Raw genomic sequence first — 23,965 nt, forward strand, 5'->3', positions numbered from 1 at the left:
GCTTGTGGACCAAATGGCCTGTTATCGTGCTGTTATGTCTTAAAAAAAAATCTCTCAGCCAACCCTCTGGTCTTATAGGTGACAGTCAACCAGCAGGAATGGAAGGTCAGAGAAAGAAACTGATGTGATCTTGGTGAATTTAACAGCATGTTTTTTGGGCTGTTGGGCCTCTGCAATTCTGACCTGGTTCTGCAATAATGTATGTGGAGGATTGGCTTAGCTTGCCCTTTGCATTTTTTTTTAAATAAAGGCAAATGTGCTGCATCTAAAAGAATGGACCACAGATATGTTCCTTTCAGGTATGTAATAACATGTGGTTGACAATAAATAAAGGCTTTTTAAATTATATTCAGATGTTTTGCAAGATCAAAAGGAAAATTGTGACAATTCTAACAAAGGAATAACTTCAAAAAAAACTTTCTATGGAAGAAAGGCCACATTTCCAGAAGTTGCTGAGACGACCCAACTGTCATACTATGAAAGATACAAGGCTTACCAGGACTATATCTTGGGTAAGTAATTTCAATCAAAGATATTTAAATACTGAAGGTTTATTTTTTTTATTCCAAAAGTATAAGGTAACATTGATTCTACGTTGTGATTTAGGTCTATAAAGAGAAACATAAACTGCAGATACTTTTTAACTCTAATAACAGGAAAAAAGAGGGTATGCAGGCAATACTAGAGAATGAGGAATGTTTCCAGCATTAAGATGTAGAAATGTGAAATGTTTTGGCAGTTTGAGTTGAATATTTGGTTCTGTAAGGAAGTAAATTATGACCTTAAGTGTGCCTCCAAGTGATGTAAATTCTATGTGATATTGTTGCTCCTATGTTAATGACATGCAATTGATTAGCTGCATAGATAGCTTGAAATAAATATTTTGTTATTTTGGAGACCAAGAAGAAATGTTAAATGTTTATGTTTCAATAATTGATAATAGACAATAGGAGCTGGAGTAGGCCCTTCGGCCCGTCGAGCCAGCACCACCATTTTACAGATCATGGCTGATCTGAAATGGATAATAGTTTTGAATCAAGGAGTTTAAATAATTGAGAATCTATTGGATCTTTTAATTATAGGTGACACAAAGCCATCAGAAGTGCATGATTTTATTGCAGAATATTTAGAGAAGGTTCTAGAACCATATGGATGGCAAGCAATCTGGTCCAATGAAATGTTTGAAGTGCTTGTTGAGGTAAATATCAAAACATTATGGTGAAAACTATGCAATTTTAATGTTTTTAGTGCCATATCAGGATCCAATTCTAATTACCAATATTAACTTTACTATGTACTGTACTTTGTCCCAGATGCAATGGACTTTAGTTCCAATAGTTTTTTTTAATATGGGGAAAAATATAAACCGTTTATCATATTTCAATAAGTTGAATCACTGAAACATTGTCAATTTTAAATGCAAGTCCCCAATCCCCAACATATTCACAGTTATTTGGTCATCTTTCATACTCTAGGAACTCGTTCAAGCTTGGGAATTATGCTTATGGGTTATGGTATCATTTGGAATGCCATTTCCTTTTCTGTGATGCCAATTTCCTACAATGGCAAGATGCTCAGAACTTACAAAGACTTAAAAAAGAATTGCAAGAAAATAATGGTTCTCTTGAGGTTTCCATATAAACAAAAATATATTTTGGACTGATTTTAATTGGACAATTGAAACTACCTGCATAGAAATTCAAACTACTTATTTAAAGCATCTGCAAAGATGGGTGATATTAATTATGAATTTAGCTCATGTTCAAACTTTGAGACAAAATCTTTAGCTTGATTGTGTTCTTTGGGATTAGATTGTAATCTTTGGCCCAAAATTATGTTTCACATAGAATAATCTCTTTTGTACTGTAATATCTCAGCACAGTCTCTTACTTTGTCTTATGTGGCCGTCATGATCAAATATTGTATCATTGTGCCAGTGTTTTCCATTGTAATACTAAAAACATTAAATTTGCATTCTAAATGATGTAGTTTAAACATAATTGGGAACTAATATGCTGAGTTTGTACTAGATTTGTTTTTGAAACAATTTCAGGTAACGAATGTGGAGACTTCAAGCTTCAGGGCAGCAGTAAAGCTAAGAGAACCATTCCTTTATGAGTCTGAAATGTATTCTCTGAACATGGAAACAATAGAAAGTTTCCTTGAGGCAAAAAATCACCTTGTGCCTCTGCAAGAACTGTACGTGGTTTTTGATGAGTCTGGAGAATTTGATCAAACAGCCCTTGCTATTGAACATTTCAGGTAATAGATTTAATTCAAAATGTTTTTGATGCTTTTCTAAATAAGCAAAGATTCAGACATTTGAAGATGCTTGAAAGCTGGACACAATAGTGCAAATTATCACTCCTTTTTCTGGCAGAGATTTATTTTATGAAAGTGCATTACAAAAATTGAGCACTGGTCTAGTGTTATCAGCCTCGAGTGTTTCTCCTTAAATAAGAGAAGCAAGAGGAACTGAGGTGATCATTTGTAAAATCCACGATGGGGCAAGTTTCTTCGGGAAGACACTGAAGTAACTGATTGGAGGAAATCCGTTTGAGTGTGTCCAATAAGCCACAAATCTCTCTCTGAAACCAACAAGAACCTTCCTGAGCAGTAACCATTTACATTTCAACCACCAAAGCCTGGTGAAGAATCATAAATGTTAAATTATGTGCACAGTATAAGAATTGCCTGATACTGGTGAACTTGGAGGTGTGAGAGGTGAGAATGGACTGTGAATCAAAGAACTTTTCTGAACTTGCCACACATTTCATACACATGTGCTTAGAATGAGAAGGGTTAGGTTAAGTTGGTAGTAATAAGTTAAAGTTTCATCCATCCTGTTTTTATGTTTAAAGACAATTAAAAGTAACTTTTGGTGAATTTCTATTGCTGCTGGGATTTGGGGTCCTCTGGGCCTGTCACAGTATGGTCATTTATGTTCACAGCCTATCAATTAATCACTTTATTTATGCATTTAACCTTTAATATTAGTGTAAATTGCTTGATATTGTACATGTTGCAGATTTTTCTTCCAACATATTTGGAGAATCTGGGATGAAGATGACGAAGATGATGATTTTGACTACTTTGTCAGATGTTGTGAACCAAGATTGAAGCTGTATGTATAAAAAAGATACAAATTTAATATAGGTTGTATGTCATTCATTCAGCTATTTTGATATTATACATATTATTTGATGACTGGATGAAGCATCTCAAGTGAATTGGAGTATTGTTTTAGAACTGATGAGATCTTTCCTAATTTTTGCACTTATTTTAATTGAAATTGCAAACTTGATTTAAAAAAAAAATCATGGGATGTCGAATTAACAAAGTTTGCATTTATTTTGTCACTAGTTTTCAACTGCATTTAAAGGCTGTAGGAATTTAGTAGCCAGATTGTTTTATTTATCTGTTAGCTCACGGTCACTGGTACTGATACTAACTTTTGTACCTGATTCATTGAATTACTTGATTTCAAATTTCAGCTGGCATTCTGGGATTGGTGTCTCCAGATCATAATCCAGGCTTCTCGATAACCAAAATATTGTAACCCTAATATTGGTTCAAACATGTAAATCCCATAATATTTGACAACTTTACAGTTGTTCTTATCCCTAACAGAAATCAATTATAAGAATTGAGCCTTGCCAACTATAAATGACGTTTGACCCACTAATAAAATTTAATGAATGTTCAAGTTCAAATTTATTGTCAGACAACATCCGTAACATCACATCCAACCCTGAGATTCTTTTCTTTTTCTTGTGGGCCAGGCAGAATTTCTACTTGTTGGGAGTGTAATCTCTGCTCAAGAAAAAGCTATGTTCATGAAAGAGAGAAATGTTAACAAACTGCAGTACAGAGAGAAAAAATTCTTCAGTAATAAATAATGTCCTGAAATGAGTCTCCAGCACCTTTCACACTTGCATCTCAGTAAATCGGCTGTTCAGTGTCCCAGGATAGGATTGGGGGTTTGGCCTTTTTTCCCCACATTAGGCCCATTCAGAGCCAGCTCTTCAGCGCTTGACGTCCTGTTTTGCGGAAACTGCCAAAATTTTTGGCTTGGAAGTCAGCCTGAAGAAAACTGAAATCCTCCATCAGCCAGCTCCCCACCATGACTACCAGCCCCCCCACATCTCCATCGGGCACACAAAACTCAAAATGGTCAACCAGTTTACCTATCTCGGCTGCACCATTTCATCGGATGCAAGGATCATCAACGAGATAGACAACAGACTCGCCAAGGCAAAATAGCGCCTTTGGAAGACTACACAAAAGAGTCTGGAAAAACAACCAACAGAAAAACCTCACAAAGATTAGCGTATACAGAGCCGTTGTCATACCCACACTCCTGTTCGGCTCCGAATCATGGGTCCTTTACCGGCATCACCTACGGCTCCTAGAACGCTTCCACCAGCGTTGTCTCCGCTCCATCCTCAACATTCATTGGAGCGACTTCATCTCCAACATCGAAGTACTCGAGATGGCAGAGGCCGACAGCATCGAATCCACGCTGCTGAAGATCAAACTGCGCTGGGTAGGTCACATCTCCACAATGGAGGCCCATTGCCTTCCCAAGATCGTGCTATATGGTGAGCTCTCCACTGGTCACCGAGACAGAGGTGCACCAAAGAAGAGGTACAAGGACTGCCTAAAGAAAGCTCTTGGTGCCTGCCACATTGACCATCGCCAGTGGGCTGATATCGCCTCAAACCGTGCATCTTGGCGCCTCACAGTTCGGCAGGCAGCAGCCACCTTTGAAGAAGACCGCAGAGCCCACCTCACTGTCAAAAGGCAAAGGAGGAAAAACCCAACACCCAACCCCAGCAAACCAATTTTCCCTTGCAACCACTGCAACCGTGTCTGCCTGTCCCGCATCGGACTTGTCAGCCACAAACGAGCCTGCAGCTGACGTGGACATTTACCCCCTCCATAAATCTTCGTCCGCGAAGCCAAGCCAAAGAGAAGAAAAGAAGAGAGACCAGTCCTAACCAGGACACTGAACGCTTTCACTCTTGCAAGGGTTTATACCCAGCGTTTGGTCTGTTTTACCTTCAATAGGAAGTGCCTGCAATGCAATTGCCCATTGCACACTTGCCTGATTTCAATGCTGGTGTCTGCAGATGCGGGGATTGAACTAGGTCTCGAGGCTGGCCATTCCCGGCTTGAGATGACGTCATCTGATGCTGGCGTTGAGCAGATTTTGCTTTCATATTTGGCACTTTAAAGGCCGATTGGCATTTGATTCCTGGCAACACTGGCTTTTGATCGAGACCATTGTTTAGGAGGCTGATGTTCCTGAACCTGTTGGTACGAGCCTTGTGGCACCTTTACTCTTTCCTGATAGCAGCAGCGAGAACAGAGCATGTCCTGGGTATAGACGGGTTGAATTAAAAATGTAGCATATTACAGTGAGATCAACTTTGTAAATAGTTTAAAAAAATAAAATTTTAAAGAAATTTAGAACATGATTTGTTAGTTAATTATTAACAATTTGTTTTGAATGTATGCATTTTTGCTTGAAAATATTTTAAATGTTAACCCACTTTACTAAGTGCCCCAGTTCATGAAGTAGAATGGCTGACTGATTTTGGTTTACATGAGTTTCATAATTTATTCACAGCCTTCACATCACCTGATCTAAATTTCTTTCTTCTCAGGATCAGTTGCATTCCTTTATTTCTTAGCACCATTGTTTTTTTTCACTAGTCATCCACTCTTTGTATAATTTCACTGATTTTTGTTGCCACCAGGTGGTGCTCTAACCATGCTGAAATTTTATCTCTGACAGCAATACTATCTTTTAAACTGTATGATTAAAATGGATTCCAATAAATATTTTGCAGAACTTCAGTATGTTGATTGCAATAATGTTACTAGAATTACTTTTTAAAAAAAACTTTGTTTTCACTAATTTTCTTCCCTTCTGATGATGATGGTCTTGATACATGCTATTTTGGCCTTGTCACTTTGGAATTGAATTTTAACAGGCTTTTTTATATTATGGACATAATGTTCTAGTGCGGTCCTATCACATAATGATAATTAACAGCTGATGTTTACAGGAGTTATGGTCTTGTGTATTTCTAACAAATATGTACTAATTAACTAACTTTAAACAACTGGAAGGTTGAATTTGTTTAATTTGTGTTTAATCAGTTCCTCACTAAATACATTGCCTTTTTGTGATTTATTCTTGATCAGCCAACATAATAAACTTCATTTGGGGGGGGGGGAAACAAAACAAAATAACTGTTGCAGTTATTATTATCTTATACTTAATCTTTTGAAACTTCAATAATTGCATCCTGTAAAATTCTCATTATGTACAGTGAGGCTCTGATAATCTGGCACAGAGGGGTCTTAAGGCTAACAATTTTTCCAGAATATTGGATATTCTTTCGATCGATAACCCAAAGTACTTTAAACTCGTGTTTTGAAATGTGACCTTGTATTTATAAAAACTTTCCAGGGAACCCAGTGAGTTTAAAGACAGTGTTGGCACGAAGCACAGTAACCATCACCCAATGAACCAGGTGCCAAACCCATCAGGATTTGCCTGTCGTCGGTTTGTGATTTTATTATCTAATTCAATAGTAATCTTTTGCAACTGCAGCAGTAACCCATAGTAAAGGAAAATAAGGATTTTTTTTTTGTTTTGGCTAGTAACAAATGAAATTGTACTAATGGAGAAAGTATTCATTTCTTTTCAATTTAGGTATTATGATATTCTTGAGGATCGAGTTCCTGCTGATCTCATTGCTGAATATAATCAGCTGATGTCAAAATGCGAGGAGACCTACAAGGAATTTACGAAAGTGAGAAATAATATCTCTGCTAATGAACCTGAATCTGAATTGAATAATGTTTCCATGGTGGAAGGAGTTAAACTTTGCGAAGAATTGGACAAGCTTAAATATAAACTTCAAATAATGGAGTCTCCACTTTATAGGTAATCCTTACTTTAATTTGCCCTTTTCTACAAATGATATTGTGCTTCTCCTATTAACGTTTGAAAGGCATGATCATTCAGAATAGTTACAAATTTATAAGTTTTATCACTACAAAATTATTCTATAACCATCTTTGGCTGTGTCTTGCTGTCTTAGAACCTGCATTCCATTTACCTAATTAAATACATATATCCCACAAAAGGGGAAAAAAAATGGCAGTGCTGGTGTGGACCTGAAGGAGTGGAGACAGCGCTGTTCTACCATCTGGTTTTAAAGCTGGCGACTCCATACATGCTTTAAATGGCCTGTTAAAGGAGCCGACGGTGTTTTTTTTAAAAAATAAAAACTACACCAAATGTTCTGTGCCCAGGGTGGCGGTGCCTTTGCTTGGCAGTGTCCCTCGAGGGGTTGTAGACACTGTGGGAGCAGCAGACTGACTCTGGGCTCCTGAAACAGGGAGAACACCCCTGTTGAGAAGGGGAAGCAGAGGAGATGACCATACAGGATGGTGACCACAGTGAAGGACCTACACAGGCTGTTGGTGACTTGTGGTCATAGGACTCTTCATACTCACTCATAGGACTCTTCATACTCACTCAGGCTATGGACTGCTGGTGATGTGTTGTTGAAGGATCCACACGGGGAGCAGCGTGCTGGAGACTGGCTCACGGGAACTGTGTATCAGAACTGGGATTGGAGATGGTGCTGGGGACTAGAAGGGCTTTGGAAGCACCTTGGGCGAGAAGGGTTCCAAAAGGACCTAGGGCACTGAAGCCTTCGCAATCGTATCGGAGGTTTGGTTCTGGAGCTTGGGTTGCTGATGGTTTGAACGAGTCTGTATGGCCGCAGAGGCTGTGGGAATGCTGGAGGTGAATCCATGGACACACAGTGTCTCTGAAGGGACTCTCTTTTGCTTTCTACTATTGTTAGGGGTGCTGAACATTGCTCATCGCCTCTCTATGTCTACCCTACAACAGATACCAATTGAAGTATTTCATGTATTGCATTTGTAATATTATGTGACAATGAAAGGAACCTTAGAGGAATAAAATAATCAATGCCTTGAGCAAACTTATTTAAAAAAAAAATACTGAATACCTTAGTGGAAGGATAAAATCAAGAAAAGATGGTTTTAGAAAATATAACAGAAATGTGTATAAAGTTTGATGTTACTGAAACACGAGTTCCTCAATAACTTTTCAGAAAAATATATCTTTAGGTATGTGCTACGCCAAGATGGTTATGGATTGCCAGGAAAGCAGGCTAAAGGAGTTCGTTCTTCAGGTGAAAAAGTTATCCATGTTGTTTCAACCAGCATGACCATCAATCTAATGCAATCTTTGTTGAAGGAGAAACTAAACCCAGATTATGTATTTCAGGATCAAGTGATGGAGGTACTGATTTTCACTGACTACTTAGCGAATGTAACTTTACTGAATAAACATTAAGTTAAAATATGAATCAAAAAAATTGCTTTGTATTTAAATACTGTAATTAAAAACATCAATACAAATGTACTCAGAAGCAATTTCTCAAATGGAATTGGTGCTACTGAGGTAAAATTAACATGGCACAGCATTCAGATGGAGGGATGTTACCCCACCTAATCACCGTCAATCGCTCTGTGACATCATGTCATGTTTAAACTTGGAGAAGATTAGCTGCTTAATTTCCGACGAATCTAAATTTCAAACACTGTGGGGACTCTTTTTAAGTTAGTTTTATAAACTTTGATTTGTTACGAAGGTAATTTTTCACTCTGATAAGAATTCTGTTTTTTTTTTGGCCAAACAGCTTCCTTCCTGGCAGTTGGTTTAGATTTTCCCTTTTTGTATAATAAAATAATAGAATATCAATACAATATAATCAGTTCAATTAAAATGTGGAGTACTTTGGATGTAATGATATGATTTAAGTGTAATGTATCCTTTTAAATTTTAACATGTGTGCTCTGTATTTTTGGATGTGAAATTTCAATGTTAAAATTAAAAGATTGAAAAAGAAACATGGCACAGCATAAATGATGAGGACTTCAACCATGTTGTGTTCCTTTGGGCTCCAAAAAATTCTGAAGGCCTTTGTGTGCAAGCCATAAAGGTGCTTATGTTAATAGGAATTAAATGTTGGCAGTTCATTGTGGAATTGTTGGTATTTCTCAGCAACCTCGGACAAGGATGGCTATGAATGGCTTTTTGGGGCAGTGCCTAATGTTTCTTTATTTTGTCATCCTTCTAATAATTAAACAAATGTACAACATTTTAGGGCCTGAAAGAAATGTTAATATTATTCTCCGATGGTATACAAAGAACTGAAAATCTTGCTGCTTTTAAGAAGGGAATCTTAAAATTGCTAGTCTAGCAAATGTTTTGTATTTATGTGAATTTTTTTTGATAGTGGAGAGAAATGCTTGCCTAACTATATTTCCCCTCTCAGTTTCATAGCGATCCACTAGCAGCAATAAATGCCTGTTATGAAGGAGATGTCGTTATTATCTGTCCTGGTCGTTATGGCATAAATGGTTATTTCAGAGTTGCTGATTCTATTCAAGTAGAAGGTAAGGGCTAGAGGCAAAATGTACCTTTGCAGCACAGCAGGTCTTTTTCATCCATATATCTAAGGAGAAGAAAGGTAATATTTATTTTAGACAACAAAGAACAGCAGAATTTAGGGGTGATTGGAAGGCTAGAGTTGGAGGAGAGCAGATTCCTTGGAGAGGACACCAGGCAAGGTAGCGTGAGAGATTTGATGGGGGTAAAGGGAAGGATTTTAAAATTGGAGAATTTTTCAACTTGATACCAATGTAGTTTAGCAAGCAATGCAAGGTGGGGCAGAGCTATCAGTGTTTTGTATGGGCTTGAATATCTAATAGATGGAAAGTGATAGAGTAAGATGCAAAACTGGTCTGTTATGCCTAAACAAGAGAGACTACAATGTGATGAGGGAGGAGTTGGCTCATATAGACCGGTTTCACTGGCTAAATGGTGGGACAGAGGAGGACTTTTAATGATCTTTTTTTTTAACAGCACTCAACAAAACTATATTCCAGTTTAAAAATGACAGTGAGGGGAAGGGTAGCCATCTGTGGATAACTGAGGAAATGAAGACAGGCATCAAATTTAAAGCTCATGCTGTGTGCAGTTCTGGTCTTACTTAATGAAGAAGATACTGGCTTTGGAGGCTGCAGAGGAGATTCTCCAGGTTGATTCTGGAAATGAAGGAGTTGGCATATGAGGAGAGATTGAGTAGCCTGGGACAATACTCATTAGAGTTTAGAGGATGAGGGAGGAATCTTATAGAAACATAAAATTAGGAAAGGATTAGATAGGATAGAAATGGAGATAGTTTCCACTGGCAGGTGAGTCGAGAACTATGGGACATATTCTCAAGATTTGGGACAGATATCCTACAAATATGTTGTTGCTTTATTCCATTAAATCACAAAAATATTTTTCATGTTTTCTTAATGCCTAGGGTATGGACTTCCTGATGATATTGTTCTAGTAAAAGAAGGCAAAGGAGACATATTTGTTGATTGCACAGCCAGTTGTGTAAAAATATCTAATCTGAAATTTATTCAGCATGATGCTGTAGAGGGTATTATATGTAAGTATGGTTTAATTTTGTGTGAAATGGCAGAAGAACCCAGATCCTTTTATATATAAAGTAATTATTAGGAGCCCCACACTGTAATTCTGATCATTTGAGCTTTATTTATTACTAGAACTCTTAATTTGGTTTATGATCTTCAAACATCTTCAAATTTTCATCATGTTGTGTACAGGGACTCTGCAGGTTGCAGAAGACCTGACATGGAAATACATCTTTATGCACATTTCTCATAAATGCTTTAAGATGCTTAACAAATAATATTAACATTTTCTAGTTTTCATCAACAATCAGATACAATATCTGCTCCACTAGTTTATTGATGGATACTGTTAGGGTAAACATAACAGATATTTGGTGGTGAAAGAATTATAAGAACTAATAAATGGGAGCAGGAGTAGGCCAACTGGCCCGTCGAGCCTTCTCCACATTCAACGTTTATGGCTGATCTGGCTGTGGCCTACCTGCCTTTTCCCTTAATTCCCCTATTATGCAAAAATCTATAACTATGTCATAAATATATTTAAGGAGGAAGCCTCTACAGCTTCCTTGGGCAGAGAATTCCACAGATTCACTGCTCTTTGCCAAAAGGAATTTATCTAAATCTTGGTCCTAAATCTACTCCCCTGAATATTATTCTCTAATTCTAGTTTCACCTATCAGTGGAAACAATGTTCCTGCCTCTAATCTATCCCTTGCATCATTTTATATGTTTTTAAAAGATCTGTTCTCATTTTTCTGAATTCCAGTAACTATAGTTCCAGGCTTATCTATCTCTCTTCATCGCCAACCCCTGATTTCTGGAATCAATCTTGTGAACCCACTCTGCACTGCCCCCCAAAGCCAGTATATTTTTTTCCTCACATAAGCGCTTAAGGAGTCAAGAACTATACATGACCTCACTTGTACCTTGGACCTGCCATTCAACCATTTTTTTTATGGTAATGGCCCACTTAGGACTCTGCTCAAAGTTTATGGGCCCCCTTCCTTGTGAAACAGTCAACTTCAGTTGGTTTCTTCCATACTTCTCTCCTACTGACTACATTAAAAAAAATTGTTATGTGAGGTGAAGAGAAAACGAGGCCTTTACTCTGAGTGTAACAACTGTGTTTCCAGAATAAATAGACAAATAGGAAATCATTCTTATTGAACAGGGAGGAAAGAAGAAACATGAACATACACATAACAAAAAAAAAAATTAAATGTCTCTTGGAGCGGAATGGTTTGAATATTAGGCAACCTTAAACATAAACTTAATGAAAAGAATTTTAATTCTTATAAAATGAAAATTGTAGTGAGGTCTTCGAACTTGATGTTTTTTTTAATGTCAGGGTCCTAAATTGAATAGTGATAATCAAATGTTACCTCTTGTTGCGATATCAAGTCGGTTTCTGGATTTTACCTTGCTGAATCCACACTCATCTAAGCATGTTGAGGAAAAGGCAATGGAAAGTATTTCTGCCTTTTCCTATAGTTTTAGAAATCTATTCGGCAGATCACTCGTAACCCAAAAATCTATTTTAAATTGATTGAATTTGTAGCGTGCAATTCTATCATTCTGAAGATCGATCAATCTTTTTTGAATTGCTGCGTCAACATTGGTGGGTTTTCCCTCAAATGGATCTAATATTCAATATGAGATATTTAGGTTTAACTGGTCATTAAATCTTTCCTTCATTTCTGTTATTTGTGTTAGGCATTTCACATTAAACAGTAATGTTATCGTCCTTCAGTGCCTCTGTATGCATGTTCAGATTTTGAAATTGTAAAAATTCCACATGTCTGATATTGCTCAATAGAGTTTGAGCTTTTTATGGAAAGAAATAATGGCTTCCTTACCATCAATGATGTTATTGTGTTTACCGTGTAAGGCCTATTTGAATACATTGATTTTGTCAAAGATATATGTCAGATAAAATATATCTGCCTTTGCATCAACGAGTTTTTCTCCATGCCCTTTATGAGAAAGAAAGGAAGCGACTGTGTCTCAGAGTACATCAAAACAAAAACAATTTCCTTCAGACAGCATCTCACCTTGGTTGGCAGCAGCAGCATCTGGAAATGCTCGTAATTTTCTTCATACAGCTGCTGGAATAGATGGTCTTGAAGGGGATGTGATTTTTATAACGTTTACAGTCTTTGTGACAATTGAAAGCAAAGCATTTAAACATCCTAAATTTTTAGCCACGTCATGCTCCCCAAGAATTATGCAATGAACAGTAAAGACTGAAGGGACATGTATAGCATTTTTCAGGTGTGTGATGTACCATCTGTATCATCCAATAATTGAAGTGGCAGCATTAGTTTCACAGGCAACTGTTCTTGATGGAATACTGTTCTTATACATGTAATTCTTAACTTCTTTGAAAATAGTCACTCCCTTCATCTGTTTTAATTGTTCTGGCAAACAACATCTCTTCCATCAGCTCATTTCCATTCCAGAATCTAGCATAAGCCATGAGAAGACTGTCATTCTTTTGCAGAGTGGATTTGTCTAATAGTAAAGAGAATTTCTTGGATTGTAATGCAATGACTAATTGTTTTTCCAATGCCCCTTGCCATTCATCAATTTTTCTAAAAAAAAAAGTGGAACTGCTCAAAGGAATTGCCTGAATGGATTCCTTGGCATTTAAGTTCATGATGTCTGATATTATTATGGACTCTGAAGGCAAAGTAAGTGACATTGTGAGCATTTCCACTGCTAGCAATAGATTCAGTTATCTTGTGTGATGGAGGAAGCCCCTTTTTCTAATTTCTGTGACATTTCAGTAATCATCTTTTGAGCATTGACCCTCTCTCAAAATTATTGTGGTGTTTTGAAGTAATCGAAGGATTTATCTTATTTATGTACAGTCTCTAAATGTTGTTTCAGCTTGCTTGTCCTCGTGCATTCATTTAAAAATGTATTCAAGCAAATCAAACACATGGGAAAAGGGTTTTGCGGAGATGTAATGAAACCATACGATAAATATTCCACCAAATACTGCCAGCACTTCTTCTTTGCCAAAGGACTCGTGGGAAAAATTATTTCTGAAAGGAACAAAACAAAAGGGTTAGCTGAAAAGTCGGTTTAAATTTTATGGAAAATAATGAACAATACACAACTTCAATAAAAGCTAGCAGAAGGACCCATACGTGATTCACTACCCATCATGAAAAGTCAAAGCAACGTGAGGGCGCTTGCAGACGCGAGAAATATGGAGTAAAACTTTTCGGCCTGCACACTTATTTCCTGGAATTGAATGCGATAGAACAAAAGAGGAAAACTACGTGGCTGGAAATTCACAGGCAAAGATTATTCCATGCCAGTCAAACACAATCATCAAAGCAAGGAACCCTCTTGTTAATTTAATATTGTTAATTTTTCGCATTTGTCAAGGCTATCTCCAAATGCTTCCAACTTTGGAAAAAAATCTTGCATTGCTTTGGAACCTCAAATATGTTCAGTCTCCATGCCCTCTATTCAGGTTGGGGCCCCTTTTATTAAGGATTTCACTGGTTGCCCCCTCTCTTTAAATAGGCTGTTGTCCCTGTTGAGAATAGCTACCCTAGACAATCGCAGCAGAGCCTCCATGCTCTTAAATTCAATCCCTCCAGCAATGAAGGTCAATATTCCATCCGGCTTCCTTATGACCTGCTTCACCCTCAAACCACATTTGAGATTCATGCAGAGAATTTTGGTAATTTATCACAAGCTCCTCTACTATAATTCCCGCCACTTCTTTCAGAACCCTCTGAAGCATCCCACTGGGGGATTTATTAACCTTAAGGCCCACTAGTTTGTTCAGCACTACCTCTATAGTGATTGTATCTCTCCCATTCCTCTCCTCCCATTGCATCAGTAACATCTCTCTTAGGTTTGTTAGGCACCATGAAGTCATTCAAAGCCTTAGCCATTTCTGCATTATCAAATATTAATTCCCCATCTTAATAATCTCATAATAAGCAAAGTATTTAAAGCACTGATTATTCTATAAAATCAGTGAAATGTAAAGTGTTTGTTTTATTTTAGACTGAATAACTTATCTATTCTATTTTAATTAGGTGTCCGTAAAGGCAAGGTAATTTTAGAGAGTTGTGTATTACAATGTGACTCTACTGGCGTTGTGTTGAGAACCTCAGCAGAACTGCACATGAAAAATTGTGACCTATATGGAGCAAAGGTATCGTCTCATGGCATAATCAAAATTGTATATATTTGAACATTATGATATCCCTCAAGTTTTGACTTTCAGTATGATGTGCTGCAATAAGATTTCAATTTGATTGAAGAGATCAGTTGTATTCTTGGAATTTCTGTAATTAACAAGGCCTAAATTTTACAAAAATATCAGTTTTAAATTGGTAATTATATTGATCTGGAAACAAACTTTCAAATAGTTTTTTTGAATAGTTATTTTAGTTATATAGTATATATTATGAAGAGATTAAATGGATGTAGCTTAAATAGCAGAGTGGTATCTAGTCTCGAAAAAGGATCCTAATATGAAAGAAGCATTGTTCATTTCCTTCATGTTTGCTGTCTGGCCTGTTGAGGCTTCTCTGTGTTTGCTTAAGATTCCAGCATCTGATGTTCTTTTGTACTGTAGACTAACTTGACTTGTTTTTCTACTTTCCCTTTTAGTTATGTATGAGTTTTTGGTCTTAGAATTATGTAGGAAAGCATAAATGTGTTAATTTCTTCTGTATACAGTAGTTTAACAAAAAATGGAAATAATATATATTTTATAAGAAGGTAGGCTTAAAACAGCCGTTATGGATTTTATGAGCTTTTTAAAAATATAGCAATATTTAAACCAAATGAAATGAAGTATGATTAAATGTTATAAAAAGAGAAAATGCTGGAAACAATTAACAGATTATGCAGCATCTTTGCAAAGGGAAATGTTTTGATTGAGCTGAAAACATTTCAGTTCTGAAACATCAACTTGTTTCCTCTTGCTCAGATTCTGGTTGACCTGGGGACACACGAGAAACTGCAGATGCTAGATTCTAGAACAAAACATAATTTGCTGAAAGAACTCAAGCACCTCAAGCGTCATCAGTGGGAGTAAAAGGGTCAATGTTGCAGGCCAGAACTTTTCATTAATACTGATGAAGAGTTGTGGCCTGTGATGTCAACTATTCCTGAACTGCACCATTCTATGTGATGTGGATGGAGTTCCAGTGTTTTAAAGCAGCAGTGACGGTGGAACGTTAGCATATTTCCAAATTGCCCTCGTGTAGCAGAAAGGGGGAAAAAAATCAAGAGATTTTGTTCATATCTTCATAAGACGATAGTGCACGAGGTTGCCGTGACCACTTTCGCTCCATACAATGGTGAAATCCCCTATCCTACAAGCATTGTCTATGAGCGAAGAAATGCAACTTACACTTTCAAACTGGACTGTTGGACTATAAGTTACTGACCGGCTTTAACTTGCTGAAGGAAGTGAACCAGACTGCAGTAAACTGCAGAACGGATCGCTGGAGATGCATGGGAAGATGTCGGAAGTACAGGAAGCAGGGGGGTATCCGGTTTAGACTGAGAGTTAACTCATTCAGACCTGCATTCCTGACGATCTTACTCACCAATGTAAAATTGTTAGAAGAAGAAAATGGATGACCTGAGGCTGCATCTGAACCAGAAAGAACTGCGGGGCGGCTGTGCTCTGACGATGACAGAAACGTGGCTCCAGGACTCCATTCCAGATTCAGCCATCCAGCTTCATGGCCTTAACTCCTTCAGGGCAGGTGGAGAAGTTGCTGCTTCTGGCAAGACTTGATGATGGGTTCTGTGAATTTGCATCAGTGAGAATTGGTACAAAACGTCTCTATGGTGAAGAACTTCTGCTCAGCAGAGATAGAATACCTGATGGTGAATTGCAGACCCTTCTACCTGCCCAGAGAATTCACAGCCGCACTGATGGCTGCAGTGTACATACCACCTTTGGCGAATGAGGGTGAAGCAACGAAGGAGCTTCATGTGCACCTGCAAAGTCCAGACGTCTCACTCTGACAGTTGCATGATTATAGCTGGCGACTTCAACCATGCTAACCTGAAAACTGCTCTACCATGGTTTCAACAGCATGCCAACTTCGCAACCAGAGGAGAAAACACTCTAGATTAGGGGTGGCCAACATTTTAATTTGGACATACAGCACGGTAACAAGCCATTTTGGTCCATGAGTCCATGCCTCCCAATTAACCGACACCCCCAGTACATACTCATGGGCAAAAATGGCCTGTTATTGTACTGTATGTCTAAATTAAAAAATAAAAGTCTGGCCACCCTTTTCTAGATCATGTGTACACCAACATTCCTAGTGCGTTCAAGGCTGCCCCTCACCCCTACGTCACCTCATCCATCCTACTAACCCCAGCACACAGACTGCTTGAAAAACGAATAGTCTGTTCGTAGGGATATCAGGACATGGCTGGAGGTAGAGGGCATAGCAAGGCTACAGGATTGTTTTGAGACCACGGACTGGAGCTGTTTTCAGGAAGGCGGCCACCTACAACGGCTATGTAACTATTGAGGAGTACACGAGCTCAGTGACTGTCTACACTAGGAAATGCACCGAGGATGCCACAGAGATCAAATGCTGGACAATGAGCGCTAGCCGGAAACAATGGTTGGACTCCAGGTCCATGCGCTTCTCAGGACAGGAGACAAGTTGGCACTAAGTTTAACTAGGGATGAACTCTCTTGAGCAATCTGGAAGGCAAAGCATGGGCATGCACAGAGGATATACAGGCAGACCACGAGAGAACTTGTGAGTCAACGACAATGACACCTCCCTTCTGGGCTGACTGAACATCTTCTAGTATGGTTGCACAGTTAGAACAGACTGACACCAAAGAAAGCTCCTCTCCTGAAGAACAGGACCTTTGCATCGCTGGGTGAGGAGAATCCTATGCAGGGTGAACTCACACAAGGCAGCAGGATATGTCAACATGCCTGGGTGGATACTGAAGGACTGTGCTTACCAACTGACAGAGGTCCTTATGGAGGCCTTCAACACACCAATCATCCCCACGGGTTTCAAGACAGCCACCATCATTCTGGTACCAAAGAGGGTGACTTTAACAGGCCTCAATGACTACTGCCCTGTTGCACTAACCTCCATCATTATGTAATGCTTCAAGCATCTGGTGATCGAATGCATCAAAGTGCACGTCTCAGAGACACTGGATCCATTTTAATTTGCCTACATATGAAGCTGTTCCACCTATGATGGTACAGCCTTGTCCCTCCATCCTGTCCTGACCCACCTGGAGAACGACACCTCATGCCAGACTGCAGTCATAGACTTCGGGTCGGCATTTAATTAGATCATTCCCCAGAAGCCTTTCTGTAACTGGATTCTGGACTTCCTCTAACGGTAAGACTGCAGTCTCTCTGGGTTAGCAGCAGATCATTGAGCACCGTCACACTGAGCACTGGTGCACCTCAGGGCTGTGTACTTTGTCACTCCTGTTCGTGCTATTGACCCTTGGCCCAGATCTAGCTTCAACAGTGTCTAATTTGCAGATAATATGACAGTAGTTGGCCTCACCAGCAACAACAATGAGTCGAAATACAGAGAATAATTGGAAAATCGGATGAAAATGTGCAAGAATAACAACCTGAATTTTGATGTGAACAAGACAAAGGAGACAATTGTAGACTTCAGGAGGACCATGGGCGACTGCCTCCTCCACTATGCATTAACAGCTCAGTAGTGGAGAGCAGCAGGTTCCTTGTAGTCCACTTAAGAAGTGACCTATCCAGGACACACAGCATCTCCTCATTTGTCAGGAAGGCGCAACAGCAATTGCACTTCCTGAGAAGGCTGAGGCAGGCAAGGCTACTGGCCATCATTCTGTCAACTTCCGAGAGCTTTATCGAGAGCATCCTGGCTGTCTGCAACACTGTGTGGTGCTGTGGCTGTGGAGAATTGGATTGGAGATCAATCCATAAGACCATAAAGGCAGCTCACCCCCACCCCCAATCAATGGAATTTACTGGGATTGTTGTTTAAAAGAGGGTTCTCAAAATCAGTGAGGACTTCTACAATCCTGCACTCAGCATCTTCTATCTGTTCCTGTCGAGAAAAAGGACCACCAGGGTGAGGGACAGCTTCGTCCCACAGGCAGTGAGACTGCTAAAACAACTCTTTCGCAACCCTACTATTTATTAAGAATCTTTATATTCATATATGAACATGTGTACGGTGTATATGTATTGTTTATCTGCATGTATGTTATGTCTGTATGCGTGTTTTGCACTGTTCTGCACCATGGACCGGGGAATGCTGTTTTGTTGGCTTGTACTGGATGACCAATAAACTTGAACTTCTTGTTTCATACTTGTTTCATACTCTGTGTGGTAGAAATGGTGGTTTTGGAAGGTTTTGTCAAAGAAACCTTGAATTGCCTCATTGCATCTTGCAGATGGTATATTGGGGTGGGGGGGGGGGGGGCAGTTGAGTAAAATGCAATGATTGATCCAAACTATTTTTTTGAGATTATTAACAGGGTGAAGTTAGAAATGTAACACACCATTAATCAAATATATCACATGGAAAATTTGCAATGGAACATTTAGTTTTTCCAAAAAATGTAATGATTTAATGTATCTTGTTATGACTGAAAAAATACTGTTTTGAGAAAAAGATATTTTTTTCTAACTGCAAATTGTTCATTCCCTGTGTTTTATGATCTGTTTCTTTTCATAATTTTGTTCTTCTATTTTATTTAAATAGCATTCATTTTACCCTTTTGCACAAATGTGTCAGAATTAATGTAGTAACATCAATTTTATACTGAACAGTCATCCCATTTGGTCATTTAAAACCAGGATTTCAGTAGGTTGATTGTATATGCTCAAAGAACAACATTTTTAATGCAAATTTTTTTGGAATGAGTGAGATTTCAAAAATTTAGACGAATTCCTCTCCTTTTTAGCAGTAATCTACATTGAGTATCTGTCACCTTGTTAATTCCAATGATCAAAGAAAGAATTGGGTATAAAAAGCAAAAGCTAAAGATTTGGAACATTTTTCACCAAAAAGCAAAGCAAAAATAGAGGAAAAAGAATAAAATTAAGTGCCATTATTCATTAACTGTTGCATTCAGCCATATGCTATTGAAATACAATGTACAAAAAAGACTTGCAGAGCAATATATTAGACATAAATGTGTGTGAATTAAGTGTTTGACTGCATCTAATCTGGGAGGCTTTGTGGCACTGCTTTGTGGGAATAGATTAAAGCAAAATTGCCAATTTATATTGCAGATTAACAGGAAAAATACTAATGTTGTCATTTTCAACAGGGGGCAGGCATTGAAATTTACCCTAGTAGTACATGTGAGCTGTTTGGCAATGATATACATCACTGCAAGGAGGGAATACTTATTAAGGTAAGTCCAATAATATTTGGGAATGCAAGCAACACAATAGCAACTTGCATTTGTATAACACAAGAATAACCAGACATTTGACCAAAAATGATGTAGTTACAGCAGATAATTAATGAGAAAAGGATAAAATGAAGGGAATAATTCTAGGAAAGAGCCTTGGAATTTTAAATGACAATGAATCTAAATTATTTCTTGTATGATGAGACAAGGATTGTTCAAATTATGTTATCAAATACAAAAACATCATGTGGTGAAGTGTCAGGATTGTGTTTAGGTATGAATGCTAGATTCCTTTTTTAATCTTCCTGAAAATCTCTGTTTGAGCTTTCATCTTGTATTATATGTTCGAACAATTTTCATTTGTAATGAAAGGTTTACATTTTTATTGAATGTCAATTTTTGGAATTGCCACTTAAGTAACATTGTCTGTATTATATAAATCTGATTTTAATAGTCATTCCATTTGGCTGATTTCAGTGATAAACCTGCTACTGTGATTTTATACCATGGTGACAGGTTGAAAACTTGCATTTACAATTTTGGAAGTACAGGTGCTTAACCTTTTATCCAAAATCTTTGGGACCAGACACTTTTTGGATGACACGCATTACAGGAGTTTTTTTGGATAACTGAATAATATTAAAACAACAGTACTTTTAAGTTATTGCTTGTGGGGGTGGGGGGGGGGGTGGGTGTTTCAGTGGCATTGAATGGGGGGATGGTAAGAAGTGAGGTAAAGATAGACTCTCCACTCAGCCGGCCAGATCATGCTACCGCTCTCTCCCTGCTTGCCCGCCCAGGCCGCTCTACTACCCTCTCCCTGCTTGCCTGAGCCGTGCTGCTGCTCTCTCCCTGCTTGCCCGCCCAGGCCGCTCTGCTACCCTCTCTCTCCCTGCTTGCCTGAGCCGTGCTGCCGCTCTCTCCCTGCTTGCCCGCCCAGGCCGCTCTGCTACCCTCTCCCTGCTTGCTTGAGCCGTGCTGCCGCTCTCTCCCTGCTTGCCCGACCAGGCCGCTCTGCTACCCTCTCCCTGCTCGCCTGAGCTGTGCCGCTGCTCCCTCCCTGCTTGCCCACACGTGCCATCCTGCTGCTCGGTCTCCGCCTGCCTGAGCCACGCTGGTGTTCTCTCCCCGCTTGACCACCTGCCCGTGCCGTGCTGCTGCTCTCTTCCCGCTCGATCACCTGCCAAAGTCGTGCTGCCCCTCTTCCCGTCGCCCACCGAGCAGTGCTGCTGCTTTCACCCAGAGCAACTCCTATCGAATACCTGATCAGCGGGGTTTGCTGAAATTCTGCTGAAGGACAATCGTACAGCGAAACTTCAAACTTAAACTAGCTCAAACACCTGAAAATAAACTGTACATGCAGTAAAAAAAATGTTCGGTTTTCGGAATTATGGATGAAGGGATCCTATTTAAATATTTGAATCTTCTTCTTTTACTGGTGTTTTAAAACTTAATATTTCTTGGGTTTAAGGCAGAGAACACAGGAAGTTTATGTTTATGAAAAGGAAAGAACACCATGTGTGTTCATATTTTGGAAGAAAATGTTTTGGCATGTGCCAGAAAGTATCCAATAACTGGGTGTAATTTGTTTTGCAACTGGATATATCCATATGTGTGGTATAAAATGTATCCCAAGAATTTCAATTGAACTTATTTCAATTTGTTGCAGAATTTCATGGAGCAGCTATATGATGTGCCAGACATAACAATAATGAATAATCTTGTACATAATCACCAAGACTATGGATTTACCCTGTCCAAATTTGCGATAAATTTCAAAAAAAACAAACCATTCTTTGCACTGAAGCTGACAAGTAAGTGGAAAGGAATGAGTTGTTGTTTGTCGGATGTCTTGTGAAAATATAACTTGATTTGAATACTGCACCTTACTGAGGACTCACACTCAGATGTTTTGCGAATGATTAGTGAATAAAAGTTATTTTTTGTATAATGAGTGCTCTCTCAGTTGATTTTTTTGTAATTCTCGTGAAAAAAAATAGTTCACTTATCCCTGTTGGCCAGTTGGAATGTCAGCTGAATTAGTTTAAAAACGAATTAATATTGCATTACTGCTGCCTTTATCTTGGCTAGTAAATGCAAAATAACAAGGTAAAAACATATCAAAAGGTCTGTTTCTTTGTGTTCTTTAGGTGATGTGGAGCAAAATAAATTACAAAGTGATTTCAATGAAAAAAGCATGGAGTTGACTTCTAGCTGCTGCGTCGCACAGCAAATACCAGGTTTATTAGTTGAGGAATGCGTTCCTGCTCCAAGTGAAGAAATTGTTGTCTTGAGCCCCCTTGATACTGCTGTATGTGATGAAGCAATAACAAATGAACTAATTTGTACTTCTGCAACAAAGAGGGAACAGTCCAAAAGTAGATTAAATGAAACTGTGCACTGTGGGATGAATAATTTAATGCCACAGGAAATATTCCCATCCATTGTAGGCAATCATTTTAAGAAAAATGGAAAAGGAAGTTTTGGAATTGTATACTGTTAATTACATCTCCATGTATCTGAACCTTGTATGAGAAATGTATATTTGTACATAAATTGTACAGCTGCTTTTAAAATTAGTATATGTAAAATGGCAAGTTACAATTCCTAACATTGTGTCTGTGTGTGTGTGTGTGTGTGTGTGTGTGTATAGTTTATATATATATAGATATATATACTTACTCAGTAAGTGTTAAACACCTAATGAATGAGACATTAATGGCATTTTACAGCCACACGTCCCTTCTACACTCATTAATATATTATATCTATATATATATATATATATATATATATGTATAGCTATAGATAGATAGATATCTATCTATCTATATATATCTATATATATCTATCTATATAATCTATATATAGATAGATATCTATATCTCTCTATATATATATATATAGATAGATAGATATCTATATATATATATATATATATATATATATATATACACACCAGTTTGTTCGAAGAAAGGTACTTACAGCTGAATTGTAACCAGTTAATTTATCTTTTAGGGCCATTTAGCCATTTTCATAATCTGCAGAAAGGCACATACAATTTTGTTACAATCCATTTAAGGAAGTAAAATTTAACTATTGTAAAGTTTATCAAGAATTAATTATAGAAATTTTCACGTCATCGATGTAAACATTAAGCCCCAAAATGTAAAGCACTTGTGAAATTCTAAGAGCCCCTTGGCGGCTGCCTTCTCTACTCAGTAAGTGTTAAACACCTAAAGAATGAGACATTAATGGCATTTTACAGCCACACGTCCCTTCTACACTCATTAATTTCTGAAGGAAAAAGCATAAAACAAACTGCATGAGGAACTTGGAGGGTGAGGAAGTATTTGTGAAGGTAGAGTGATGGTTGATATTTTGGGTTGAGACTTTGAATTTGTTTCACTGCCTCAGATGCTACCTGACCCACGCAGTTCCTCCAGCAGTTTGATTTGTGTTTGCTGTCTCTTGTGTCTTTATTAATTTCTGGTCTGTTTATTTTCAACACTGCAATTATTTGGCTTTTATTCTATCTTCTGCATTTTGTTTTGGTTCTTGCACAAAGTAAATTGTTGACCATCAACGTATTCATGTGACTAGGTTTAGTTCCTGGCAATTGTTTATTTTTCATTATCCATGTTGAACAATTACTTCATATTTATTGTGCATGAATTTGTGAATTTCTGTTTGTGTTGAATAAAGGAAGCTTTATGACAGTTTAACGTTATGTAACTTTGCATGAATATTGATTTGATACACTGTCATGCCATTGTGATACATTTTATCAAAAGGTAAAGCAGAAAATAAACATGAAAATGCATCTTCTACAGTACTTATGGGGATTGGTAGATGCAGAATAAGAGAATTTTCTGGTTGCTTGAGATTGTGTGTTGCGTGCTTGCAAACTGAATTTTTTTTACCTTTTTGCTTTCCGCAATTTATTTGCTGGTTGCTTGAATTTTGGATAGCGGGGATTTTACTGTCATTTACTTCATCAACCACTAATTAC

General features: G+C 38.1%; 1 protein-coding gene across 1 annotated transcript in view; it reads left to right on the forward strand.

Annotated features, from left to right (window-relative positions):
* shcbp1 (SHC SH2-domain binding protein 1) overlaps nt 1–23,683 on the forward strand; it is a 29,003-nt gene extending 5,320 nt beyond the window's left edge. The window contains exons 2-13 of the mRNA XM_069901695.1: nt 354–512; nt 1,083–1,198; nt 2,054–2,262; nt 3,029–3,124; nt 6,728–6,961; nt 8,182–8,356; nt 9,396–9,516; nt 10,434–10,565; nt 14,613–14,731; nt 19,867–19,953; nt 21,623–21,767; nt 22,104–23,683. Coding sequence (XP_069757796.1) covers nt 354–512; nt 1,083–1,198; nt 2,054–2,262; nt 3,029–3,124; nt 6,728–6,961; nt 8,182–8,356; nt 9,396–9,516; nt 10,434–10,565; nt 14,613–14,731; nt 19,867–19,953; nt 21,623–21,767; nt 22,104–22,456 — 1,946 coding nt within the window. The 3' untranslated portion in view covers nt 22,457–23,683. The remainder of the gene's footprint in view (nt 1–353; nt 513–1,082; nt 1,199–2,053; nt 2,263–3,028; nt 3,125–6,727; nt 6,962–8,181; nt 8,357–9,395; nt 9,517–10,433; nt 10,566–14,612; nt 14,732–19,866; nt 19,954–21,622; nt 21,768–22,103) is intronic.
* Nucleotides 23,684–23,965: the final 282 nt, after the last annotated feature.

The sequence above is a fragment of the Narcine bancroftii genome, chromosome 10 (assembly GCF_036971445.1).
Source record: "Narcine bancroftii isolate sNarBan1 chromosome 10, sNarBan1.hap1, whole genome shotgun sequence".
Classification (NCBI taxonomy): Eukaryota; Metazoa; Chordata; class Chondrichthyes; order Torpediniformes; family Narcinidae; genus Narcine; species Narcine bancroftii.